General features: G+C 36.3%; 1 protein-coding gene across 2 annotated transcripts in view; it reads right to left on the bottom strand.

Moving 5' to 3' along the window:
- The window catches only part of NBEAL1 (neurobeachin like 1), a 218639-nt gene that overhangs the window by 119459 nt on the left and 85468 nt on the right, over positions 1-13712 (bottom strand). Inside the window, exons 11-12 of one of the 2 annotated variants that reach the window (XM_030916927.1) lie at positions 2445-2531; positions 358-441 (exon numbers count right to left, since the gene is read on the bottom strand). In XM_030916927.1, the coding sequence (XP_030772787.1) occupies positions 358-441; positions 2445-2531 (171 nt within the window). The remainder of the gene's footprint in view (positions 1-357; positions 442-2444; positions 2532-13712) is intronic. The other variant, XM_010352612.2, reaches the window with a different exon arrangement.

Below are 13712 nucleotides of genomic sequence, written 5' to 3'. Positions count from 1 at the left end.
TGAGATCATATCCTCATATCCTTTGCAACAACGTGGATGGAGCTGGATGCCATTATTTTAGGCGAACTAACACAGGAATAGAAAACCAAATACCACATGTTTTTACATGTAAGTGGGAGCCAAACACTGAGTTCATATGGACACAAAGAAAGGAACAAGACCTACTTGAGGGTGGAAGGAGGAGGGGGAAGATTGAAAAACTACCTATTGGGTACTATGCTTATCACCTGGGTGGCAAAATAATCTGTACATGAAATCCCTGTGATATCTAACTTACCTATATAACAAACCTGCACATGTACCCCTGAACCTAAAATAAAAGTTAAGAAAAAAAAAGCTGGAGGATATATGTTTCACCTTAGCAGCTGGAGATTTGTTCATTACTGCTGTCAAAGCCTGAATGGTTGATATGGCCAAACAATCCAATTGTCCCTGAAACACCTATTGAGGGGGAAGGAGAAACAAGAAATTAACAAATGTGTTCACAATTTTTATTGAGTTAGGAAACCTTTGGTCTGAAAACCTGAAAAAATAATTACTTAACATGCATTACATTCCTCTTCCAATGAAATGGATTTCTGAAACACTATAACCTGCAAGAAAAGTTACCTATTTAAAAGAAAAATAAGCCACATGTCAAGGAGGATAAGGCAACATTCACTTATTACATTAAAATGTTTTGAGAAAAACACAAGCTTAATACATGCTTTTTAAAAATAATGGACAATCTCAAGAGGAAGGGAGGGAGGTCTATCATTCATTGGAAATCCTATTACTTTTTTTTTTTTTTTTTTTTTTTTTTTGAGACAGAGTTTCTTTCTTGTTGCTCAGGCTGGAGTGCAATGGTGTAATCTCGGCTCACTGCAATCTCTGCCTCCTAGGTTCAAGTGATTCTCCTGCCTCAGCCTCCTGAGTAGCTGGGATTACAGGCATGCGCCACCACGCCTGGCTAATTTTTGTATTTTTAGTAGAGACAGGGTTTCTCCATATTGGTCAGGTTGGTCTTGAACTCCTGACCTCAAGTGATCCACCTGCCTCGGCCTCCCAAAGTGCTGGGATTACAGGTGTGAGCCACCATACCCAGCCAGAAATCCTATTATGTTTTAATTTCCCTTCAAAACTACACTTGAATGATCCAGGTTTAAATTCCATTTGCATGTATAAAAAAACAGCTAAAATAATCTTGTTCATCTAGTTTCCAAATCCTGTGTTAAAACTAAGATGGCATGTGCATACGCCAATTAATTATATTTATAAACAATTAAATATATCTATTTTTATATAAAATGGAAAATTTGAGGCAGACACAGAAAATGAAATACATATCTCTTAAGCATTGTCATGTTTTTGAGAAGTCAACTTTTAATCCTAAAAGTTGTATGAAAAAATAAAAACTAGCCTAATTTTGTCTATTACTGTTAAAGCGTCAATAAAATGAAGAGATATGTTAAATTCCAGGGCAGTGTATTTATAGCAAAAACAAAAACTAACATCAAGAATATTAAAAAACTAAACATGACTGTTATATTGGGGTTAGACAATCATGAAAGCACAGAATCACTTACAATTTGGAATTGTAATGTGAACCTCTAAGAGACTATAATAATTGTTTTATTAATCTACATAAGTAGGCCTTAAGAGGAATTAACATTTATAAAGAAATCTAAAACAATACTCTGTAAACTGATACTTCACATATAGAATAAAAAATAAGCTGATAATGTCTCTTATTACACAAAAATTCTATTTATAAACTTGGACGTTAACACAACGTTAATAAAAGACATTATGTAAGTTTTCTTGCAAATATTTTGGAAGAGAAAAATAACATCAATTTTTAAAGGTAGTTTTTTTCAAACTAAATTACCTAATGTATTGAAAGAAGCAACATAAATTACATATTTTTGCTTTATCATACCTGTAATAGACTGGAATTTCTAGAATACAAAAAGTCAAGTTTTATGCTAAATTAACAGAGAGTTCAGCATCTTCTTCCCTTCCTCCAAGATTCAGGTTGTCCACTGAATTATAATCATCACTTGTCAATAAGAAGCAAAGAATCAAGATATTAACAATGACCATACATATTCACAAAGAAAGCCCTAAGGTCCCAATATACCACAGTGCTTAGAAAAGTCACCACTAGGTGGACAGCATTGATACTGAGATTCCATTCCTGTACTTTATATCTCCTCAAATTGAAAAGACCATATACACATAGAGGGAATGGTATTGATTGCTTGTATCAACCACCAAGATATTCATCCTTTAGATGAAAGCAATTTTTATTTTAACTTTTTAGCAATTTTCAAAAATAATTAATGAATATTAGAATTTGACAGTGTTTGTGTATTTTAGGACATAAGAAGAAAAGTACAGGAATAGTTATTCCCATTGGCTGATTTTGGACTTCAGCTGAAACAAGATGCAGACTATGTAGATACCTGGTCCTCATTCATTTCTGTCAGTAATTTGTTGGCAAGGTCTTTCTCGTTCTTGTCTGCCACCTTATTGTTAGCATTTAAAAACAGCTGTTAAAAACAGAGACAAGAATAATGGAGAAAGAACATTAAACTGTTACCTACAAGCAGCAATGAAGCTTAAATGGGTTTCCACGTCTCTTGAAAATAAACCCAAGAATTCCCCTGTGAAGTATACTACACTTTTAGAAATTAAAGATTATTCACTTTTTGGATTATGAACTAATAGTAGTTTAGATATTTCTCTCTTGGAATTCAAAGTTACTAAAATAAGAAACAATGGCAATAATTAGGATTAGTTAATATTCCTAAATTCTTAAAGAATCAGCAGAGAATGTCTCACAGTGATATGGTTTGGCTCTGTGTCCCCACCCAAATCTCATCTTGAATTGTAGCTCCCCAAATTCCAGCGTGTTGTGGGAGAAACTTGGTGGGAGTTCTCGTGGTAAGTGAATAAGTCTCATGAGATCTGATGGTTTTATATTATAAAGGGAAGTTTCCCTGCACAAGCTCTATTCTCTTGTCTGATGCCATGTGAGACATGCCATTCACCTTCCACCATGATTGTGAGGCTTCCTCAGCCACATGAAACTGTGAGTCCATTAAACTTTTGCAAATTGTCCAGTCTCAGGTATGTCTTTATGAGCAGCATGAAAATGGACTAATACACACAAAAAAGAAGGAAAGCTGTTACTGACACAAACTAAAGATACTGTAGTACATAACACCCAGTATGGTTCTATAGTTAAGGAAGTTTGTGAAGTGCTATCAAACTAACTTTAAAAATGGTTCTTTCTAGAAGTACTTCTCAGAGTCTCAAATATGCTAATGTGTACTTTAACAAGGGAGGTCAGGGTGCAGCATTTCCAAAATTTATCTGACCACACATTTTGTTAAAACATTAGTTTAAAAGTGTTCTCCAAAGTCATCAAGAATTGAGCTTCATTTATATTCATTTATATTCTGTAAAAGAAAACTGATATTATCTCTAGCATACATGGGCATTACCCTCCTCCCAATAAACTAAAGAAATCAAGTGTTTTAGTTTCAGTATATAAAAGTCAGCATCCCAAAAGGCCTTCGCCTTGCCTACAATTTGAGTACAGAGAAAGAAAATTCAAATGATATTCAAAGGGAGAGACAGCTAGATTTATAAAGGAATTTATTAAGAGCATCCTAAGGAAGAAGGTTCTTAGGAAGTTATATTATTTCAGAAATGAGAAAACAAAAGGTCAAGTTACATGCTGAAATATGCAATATAAAATAAACTGCATAGAGGTATGGTATTATATGTTATGCAAGAGTATATATAAGGCTTAACATAACAATAAATTGATATATACACTACAGGCCTTGGAATCAGAGACCTGAGTTTGAATTTTGGTTCTGCAACTTATTGGCTGTCTGATTTCAAGGAAAACTACTTCTCCAAGCTTTTCTTAGAAATAGGGAGAAAAATACCTCATCAAATGGCTATATATATTCAATGACATAATCCACGCTAGCTTATTAGCATAGTATCTGGCACATAACAGAGACTTAACAAATGAAAGATGTCGGCTGGGCATGGTGGCTCACGCCTATAATTCCAGCACTTGGGGAGGCTGAGGTGGGCGGATTACCTGAGGTCAGGAGTTTGAGACCAGTCTGGCCAACATGGTGAAACCCCATCCCTACTAAAAATAGAAAAATTAGCCTGTAGTCCCAGCTACTTGGGAGGCTGAGGCAGGAGAATCACTTGAACCTGGGAGGCGGAGGTTGCAGTGAGCAGAGATAGAGCCACTACACTCCAGCCTAGGTGACAGAGCGAGACTGATTCAAAAAAACAAACAAACAAAAAACAAATGAAAGGTGGCATTGCTACAAGCAAAGTCTTTTTAAAAGAATAATATTTCATATTTAGGTAAAGGGAAACAAATAGATAAAACTGGTCAATGTAAAAATGAGTAAAATCTTTCCAGAAAGCAATATAGCAATCTGTAAGAAGAATCTTTAAAACAATTCTTACTCTTTAACCCAGTAACTTTATTTCTAAAAATCTACCCTAAGAAACAGTCAAAAACACCAAGATTTTAGCAGCCATAAAGACTAGGTAATGGTTTTGAATTCTTCTCCTTGCTACCGAAGATACAGTTTTCTTCTTTTCTTTTCTCTTCTTTTGTTGAGACGGAGTTTCACTCTTGTTGCCCAGGTTGGAGTGCAATGGCGCAGTCTCGGCTCACTGCAACTTCCACCTCCCGGGTTCAATCAATTCTCCTGCCTCAGCCTCCTGAGTGGCTGGGATTACAGGCATATGCCACCATGTCTGGCTAATTTTTTTGTATTTTTAGTAGAGACGGGGTTTCCCCACATTGGTCAGGCTGGTCTCGAACTCCTGACCTCAGGCGACCCGCCCGCCTCGGCCTCCCAAAGTGCTGGGATTACAGGCGTGAGCCACTGTGCCCGGCCTATTCTTTTCATTAATTCAAGTATCTTTGGGTAGCTTAAAAAATTTACATTAATTCAAATCATATCCCTGTAATTTAGTAAAACAAAATAACTGATAAATGTTTAAGGTTCCTCATATCTATCATAAAAGTTAAATGTATGATTCCATGGAATTGTAAAGTACTCTATAGTATGATGAAACTCATTTGCCAAGCCAAGGAGCCTTTACACAAATACTTAAGGAAATCAATGCATACTTAAATAGGCTGATGAATCTCATACAAAAAGAAAGCAGGAAAACAGCAGCAGTCAGCTTTAGGTTGTCCATCTGATTCATAAATTGTTTATGATACTTTAAACTTTATTTGCCAAAGTTTCCAATGAGTCTAAATAGCAAAACTGATTCTATTTACTATATACTATATATAGTATATACTATTTACTATATACTATATATAGTATATATAATATACATATACTAAATAGTAATATGTATTATATATACTATAAATATTAATTATAAAAATTATTTTATTTATATATAAAATAATTATAAAATACTATATATACTATACATATATAAAATATTACTATATATAGTATATATACTATTTACTATATAAATATACTATTTACTATATACTATATAGTATATTCTTTTTTTTTTTTTTTTTTGAGACGGAGTCTCGCTCTGTCGCCCAGGCTGGAGTGCAGTGGCCGGATCTCAGCTCACTGCAAGCTCCGCCTCCTGGATTTACGCCATTCTCCTGCCTCAGCCTCCCGAGTAGCTGGGACTTACAGGCGCCCGCCACCTCGCCCGGCTAGTTTTTTGTATTTTTTTAGTAGAGACGGGGGATGGTCTCCTGACCTTGTGATCCGCCCATCTCGGCCTCCCAAAGTGCTGGGATTACAGGCTTGAGCCACCGCGCCCGGCCACTATATAGTATATTCTATATGCTGCTATAAAAAAAGAACATAAAGGATTCATTCTTTACTAACAAACAAATAATTTAAACAAAGCAACCATGGACATCTATGGCATCATGCAATATATTTGGGGACTTAGGTTTTCATAATATTTCAAAGATTTTTATATATTCAGGAATCATATCAACTATTTCCATAAAATGTTTTTATATCAATAAAACCTTTGATTTTCGTATATTTAATATACAGAAAACATTTTTTCCTACTGACTAAACAGTGACCTTAAGTTCCAGTAATACAATTAGAAAATTATATATTACAATGGACTTAGGGTAAGAAAACCTGGGTTAGAAATTCCACCTCTATCAATTATTAGTGTTGACCTTGGGCTAATCATTTAATGCCTCAGGACATTTTTCCTTATTTGTATAATGAAGAAGTTTAAAAGCTTCTTTCAAAGATTCCCCTTTGTTGTGAAGACTTAATGGCTTCAATGTATAGTGATAAATCTAAAGTGATTCTGACCAAAAAATATTCCAGAAATAAGGAAGACTATTACTGCCAGCAGGGAAGGCCCAGGTCCCAAAGCTTGGTTTTCCCCATTTTTTGTTTGTTTTTGTTTTTTTGAGACAGAGTCCTGCTCTGTCACCCAGGCTGAAGTGCAGTGGTTTGATGGCTCACTGCAACCTCCACCCTCCAGGTTCAAATGATTCTTCAGCCTCCCTAGTAGCTGGGATCACAGATGTGCACCACCATGCCCAGCTAATTTTTGTATTTTTAGTAGGGATGGGGTTTTGCCATGTTGGCCAGGCTGGTCTCGAACTCCTGACCTCAAGTGATTGACCCGCCTCGGCCTTCCAGAATGCTGGGATTACAGGCATAAGCCACCATGCCCAGCTGGTTTTCCCTCTTTAAAGGGATTTCTTCTCCAGCATTTTTATTTCAAAACAAAATGTGATAGGTGGTATCAAATAATTAACTTTTAAAGGTCATGATTCCAGATATAAATTTTAAGAAACTTTGGCCTATAAAGAACAAATATTAGCTCACCATCATGATAGCTATGACAAACAGTTTTGTATTTTTAAAAAAGATATTATTCATATCAGAAATTTGTTATATCTGAGTTTCATATACTGAAGAAAAACCAATGCTAATAAATTTTAGTAGGAACTATATTGTATCCTAGAGATGACCCTACAAAGCAGACTCTTTTTTTTCTTTTTTTTAGACGGAGTCTCGCTCTGTCACCCAGGCTGTCAACCTCTGCCTCCTGGGTTCAAGTGATTCTCCTGCCTCAGCCTCCCAAGTAGCTGGGACTACAGGCACGTGCCACCACGCCTGGCTAATTTTTCATATTTTTAGTACAGACAGGGTTACACTGTGTTAGCCAGGATGGTCTCGATCTCCTAACCTCGTGATCCGCCTGCCTCGGCCTCCCGAAGTGCTGGGATTACAGGTGTGAGCCACCGTGTCCAGCCGATTAGCAGATTCTTTACACATGTGAGATGTTGCCTTTATCACTGAATTTGTCTTTATAACAATTTACTTCATCAATATATTCTTTACTATTTGATTTTGATGCTGTTCTTTACTGCAATGAAGTGACATAAATGCTTTCAGAGATATCCCTCAAAACAGTATGAAAAAATTCAAGGAGTTGATACTAAAACCTTTATTCTGAATTACTCTCATAGAATTAACCCCTGGTATTTTTCAGCAAGAAATCAATGAAAAGAATACCTCAAATAGAAAGGTAAAAGCTCTTTGAAGTAGTTTCATTTACAAAGGCTTTATAGGAAGCTCTCCTTTCTGATACCATCATGATACATGGAAATATCCTATATACTCTTTATTTTTTTTTTTTTGAGACAGAGTCTCACTCTGTTGCCCAGGCTGGAGTGCAGTGGCACGATCTCGGCTCACTGCAGCCTCCACCTCCTGGGTTCAAGCAATTCTTCAGCCTCAGCCTCCTGAGCAGCTGGGACTACAGGCACACACCACCACACCAGCTAATTTTTTTTTTTTTTTTTTTTTTGTATTTTTAGTAGAGATGGGGTTTCGCCATATTGGCAGACTGGTCTTGAACTCCTGACCTCATGATCTGCCCATGTCGGCTTCCCAAAGTGCTGGGATTACAGGAATGAGCCACTGTGCCCAGCTTAGTTATGTACTCTTCCACATTGCTGCTACATGTATAAATTAGTAAAAAAAAAAATTCAAAAGCAAATTACATATATATTAAGAACCTTAACCATATTTCTGCTATTTTTCTACTTTTCTATATTTTCCAATGAGTTACAACTTGTTTTTACACAATGTTCTGCTCCTTAATTTAAAAAACAAATAAGAAAAGTGTATGTCCTATGACCTAGTAATTCTACTGGAAGTAAAATTACATTCTGGAAACAAATTAAGTTTCCACTAGCAGGGTGGAGTTAAGTAAATTACGGTACATCCACTTAATACAATATTATGTAGACATTAAAATTATGGCACATGAAAATAATGAAATACCTTAAATGAAACAAAAGTACAAAATTATATGCATCAAGTGCTCACACTAGTGTTAACAATGCATAACAAAAAAGACTTCACAAATCAACAAGACAATAACAAATCTGATTTTAAAATAGGCAAAGGACTTGAATAGACGTCTCTCCAAAAAAGATATACAAATGGCCAATAAGCACACAAAAAGGATGCTCAATATCACTAATCATTAGTGAAGGCAAATCAAAAACACAATGAAATACTACTTCATATCCATTAGGATCACTACCATCAAAAAAGAAAAAAAAAAAACACCACCCAGTGCTGGCAGGGATGCGTAGACATTGGAAACTTTGTGCACTATTGTTAAGAATGTAAAATGGTACTTACTATGGAAAACAACATAAAAGTTCCTCAAAAAATATTCAAAAGTGAATTATCATATATCTAATAATCCTACTTCTGAGTATATACCCAAAAGAACTGAAAATGATACCTTGAAGAGATATTTGTATACCCACATTCACAGCAGTAGCCAAAAGGTGGACGTAACCCAAATGTCCACTGATGGATAAGCAAAATGTGGTATTTACATACAATGGAATATTATTCAATGTTAGAAAGGAAGAAAATTCTGACACATGCTACAACATGGATGAATCTTGAGAACATTATGCTAAGTGAAATAAGGCAGTCATAGAAGAACAAATACTATATGATTCCAACTTTATGAGATATCTAGAGTAGTCAAATTCATAGACACAGAAAGTAGAATAGTGGTTTCCAGGGGCTGAGGAGAGGGGAAACCAGGCAGCTGTTTAATGGGTATAGAGTTTCCATTTTACAAGATGAAGAGTTCTGGAGATGGGCTGCACAATAATGTAAATGTATTTAACACCACTGAAGTATACAATAAAAAATGGTCAAGATGCTAACTTTTTATATTATATAATTTTAACATTTTTTAACATTTTTTAACATTTTTTAACTATTTTTAACTATTTTTAACTATTTTATTTTATTTTATTTTATGTTATGTTATTTTATTTTATGTTATGTTATTTTATTTTATTTTATTTTATTTTATACAGAGTCTTACTCTGTTGCCCAGGCTGGAGTATAGTGGTGTGATCTAGGCTCACTGCAACCTCTGTCTCCTGGGTTCAAGCGATTCTCTTGCCTCAGCCTCCCAAGTAGCTGGGATTACAGGCATGCACCATGACACCTGGCTAATTTTTCTGTATTTTCAGTAGAGACGGGGTTTTACCATGTTGGCCAGGCTAGTCTCAAACTCCTGACCTCAACTGATCCACCCGCCTTGGCCTCCCAAATTGCTGGGATTACAGGCATGAGCCACCGCGCCTAGCCCCACAATTATTTTTAAAAAGACTTTAAAAATGTCTACAGACTAGAAATAATCATATATAATTTATTTTATTTTTCTATATTTACCTTTTTTCCTATAAAACAAAAAGAACATTTTCATAATGAGAAAAACTAAGCTTTATCTTAAAAGTAAAAAAATGCTACTTCAGCCCGGCGCAGTGGCTCAAGCCTGTAATCCCAGCACTTTGGGAGGCCGAGACAGGCAGATCAAAAGGTCAGGAGATGGAGACCATCTTGGCTAACACGGTGAAACCCCGTCTCTAGTAAAAAATACAAAAAATCTAGCCGGGTGAGGTGGCAGGCACCTGTAGTCCCAGCTACTCGGGAGGCTGAGGCAGGAGAATGGTGTAAACCCGGGAGGCGGAGCTTGCAGTGAGTCGAGATCCGGCCACTGCACTCCAGCCTGGGCGACAGAGCGAGACTCCGTCTAAAAAACAAAAACAAAAACAAAAACAAAAAAACAAACAAAAAAAATGCTACTTCTACTGGATGCTCTTAGTTATAAGTGGGAGCTAATCAATGGGTATGCTTGAACATACAAAGTAGAATAACAGACACTGGAGACTCTGAAAGGTAGGGCGAAAGGAGGCTCCAGGTTGAAAAATTATCTATTGGATATAATGTTCAGTATTTGGGCAATGGGTACACTAAAAAGCTAGAGTTCAGGGAATATATCCATGTAATGAAACTGCCATTATACCTCCTAAATCTATAAAAAAAAGTTTTTTTTAAAGATGTGCCATTTCTTACATGAGAGCTTGTAAGGTGAAATAAATTACAGCCAAACATTCAAGCCAGTTATGTGGATAATAATTAATTTAAATATGCCTTTAAAATATCAATCCATATATCAGAAAATAAACTTCAATATGCCTATTTTAAAATTATGCCCCATCAGTAGCTGATGCAAGATATGTTCATTGTTAAAGAAAGATTTTTCTGAAATTTGACTTTAAAACATTTTTCTCAGAATGGCAAAGGAAAATATTTCTAATCAATTAAATTTTATTCTTTTTAAGGTTAAAACAGAAAATGAAAAGAATCACTTTCAGAAAAGAGACAAAAGCAGAGATTGAGTAAATTTATTCATCTGAACACAGGCATTTCCTCTACTGCAACATCCACGATGTCCTAGAGAAAAATGGTGAAAACATTTGATTCTGCAAAAAGAAGTAATTGTCTTTAAAATGTGGTTTCAAATTGTAACATAAGACTGACCCTTAAGATTTACGAAGCTGAATATGCTTCTTTTGTATTTTAGAGCTTAGGTTTGTTAAACTGACCCCTAATTTTGTGGTGTGTGTCTGATCCTAGGTTCTTGTCTCTCTTAAATGCTACCTGCCTCTAGTTATTGTATTTGTTTGAACTTCAGAGGACTTCGCTGAGTTAGTGATCGCTAGATGGCAAATATGTGTTGGTTTCTCTTCATATTCCTTTAGGGTTTTACTGTTTACAAGCTTCTTCTTTGTATTGAGAGAAAATAGCTAAACCATCTTTGACATCTTTTCTGCAACAGGCAAAAAGACTTGAAACAAAGTGGGAATCTTTTATTTATTTGTTTATTTATTTATTTATTTATTTATTTATTTATTTATTTATGAGATGGAGTCTTAACTCTGTCGCCCAGGCTGGAGTGCAGTGGGGTGATCTCGGCTCACTGCAACCTCCACCTCCTGGGTTCAAGTGATTCTCTTGCCTCAGCTTCCCGAATAGCTGGGATTATAGGAGCATGCCACCATGTCTGGCTAATTTTTGTATTTTTAATAGAGACGGGGTTTCGCCATGTTGGCCAGGCTGGTCTCAAACTCTTGACCTCAGGTGATCTGCCTGCCTCAGCCTCCCAAAGTGCTGGGATTACAGGTGTGAGCCACCGCGTCTGGCCTAAAGTAAGAATCTTGAACCATCCTTTCTTTTCTGTTCTCTTTACCCTGTTACCTACTGGACCAGATCTTTTGTCCTGAAAACTTGTCTCCTACTCTGCCCTCTTTTATATTCCCCTACTCCAAAAGAAACCTATTCACCCACACATATACATGGTTAATTCTTGGGGTATCTCTGCAATTCTTAAATAATTTATGCAAACATCCAGAAGCAGCTAGGGACTCTCCATCCCTAGTTCCCAGTCTCGCAAGTCAAGACCTTTTCTTGATGTGATTCATGTCAAATACTTAGGACACTGCTGTATTTTGGATGGATCGAACCTACTTAATCTTTAATCTTAAAGCAGACAGAAACAATTGGGGGCCTTCCATGTAGAAAGCGGGGTCGGGAGGGCAAGAAAGGGAATATGAATGCATATCCAAGTCACTCTGGCAATTTTATGGGGGTAAAAGAAACTTAGGTCAAAGTGGTCACAAGATTGTTTAACAGGAGATAGAAGGATATAACTCCATGTTTACTACTAGAAACCAAAGCTTTGTGTGAAATCTTGAATTTATGGGGAAAGAGGGAGAGTACCAGCGTGTTCTTTTCCTGATCCCTTCCCCTCATTCCTTAACTGCAGGAGACTGAGCTCCTTTGGGCTTTGGTGACCCCATCACTGAGGGGTTTATTTGATAGTTGATTTTGCTGTACTGGATACTTTCTTTCCCATTTCCTAATCATTTTGCAATACACATGCTGACTCTTTTCCCTTTCCTCCTCCTTTCCCTGGGAAGATACAATGAGTAAGACTTATCGGTAGTGAAAAAAATTGTAATGAATCCTAAATTTCAAATTAATCATATTCCAATACATATCATAATAATTTAAAATTTGTAACGTAGTTATACATAAAAGGAGGGTAGCGTCCCATTGGAGTTTATCTTTTATAATACATGATGTAGCTGTTCTAATACTTTTAAAATAAGCCTGAGTTTTAGATTCTAAAATACTGGCTATAAAGTAAAGATGAAAAGGGAAGAGGAAAAGCATTTTTATGCCCCTTCTTTGGCAGAGTTGTGCAGCCAAGCAAATTTTTAAACCAAACACATTTTGCTTTTGATATTTATTCTGCTCCCCTACCCTAGCATAATCCTGTTGTGCTAGGCAACCAACCGCAAATTTAATCAATTCAATTTTATTTATTAAGTTTCTACTGAGTGCCAAATACCTAATGATGGGAGAAAAGAGATTAAAGTCAGCCTGCTTGCCTTCAAATAGACCACAGTTGAGTATGAAACACAAAACGTTTGTCACCCCACAGACTTGTAAAAGATAATAATATGTATCCATCTAGACCCACCAGCATCAGAAAATATTATGTAGTGATTTTTTAAAAGAGTAAAAAAGAAATGATTTCAAGTAGCTATAAAAGCATCAAGGAGATAGATTTAAAAAGCATGAATAAGAAAACATGTAGGGTCTTTGTAAGAAAGGCTTAAGAGGCAGGCCTTGAGTCAGATGTCTTAGAGCCTTGTACAAGTCATGGTATGGATATTTTAAAATCACTAGAATTTTTCATAGTTTGGGAAAACATCTTAAGCAAAGGATTGATATGATAACGTTGATGTATCAAAAAGACAGTTTTGGCTTCAGTGTAGAAGAGGATAAGGGTGAAAACGGGCTGGGTACGGTGGTTCACGCCTGTAATCCCAGCACTTTGGGAGGCCAAGGCGGGCGAATCACGAGGTCTGGAGTTCCAGACAAGCCTGGCCAAGGTAGCGAAACCCCGTATCTACTAAAAATATGAAAATTAGCCGGGCGTGGTGGCGGGCACCTATAATCCCAGCTACTTGGGAGGCTGAGGCAGGAGAATTTCTTGAACCCGGGAGGTGGTGCAGTGAGCAGAGGCTTCGCCTGCACTCTAGCCTGGGTGACAGAGCAAGACTGTCTCAAAAAAAAGAGTGAAAAAGGAGAAAACAACAAAATGTTGCAATAATCTGGCAAAAAAATTAAAGCCTGAAATAAAGCAATGACAGTGGGAATAAAAGGCTGTATTTGAGAAATGTTTGAAAAATGAAATTGTCAACTTTGGTGACATAAGCAGATGTGGGAGATGAGAGATCAGGAAAAGTCGAG

The sequence above is a fragment of the Rhinopithecus roxellana genome, chromosome 14, assembly GCF_007565055.1.
Source record: "Rhinopithecus roxellana isolate Shanxi Qingling chromosome 14, ASM756505v1, whole genome shotgun sequence".
Classification (NCBI taxonomy): Eukaryota; Metazoa; Chordata; class Mammalia; order Primates; family Cercopithecidae; genus Rhinopithecus; species Rhinopithecus roxellana.
The sequence above is the reverse complement of the archived record's forward strand: the minus strand, read 5'-3'. Positions and strand labels throughout refer to the sequence as shown.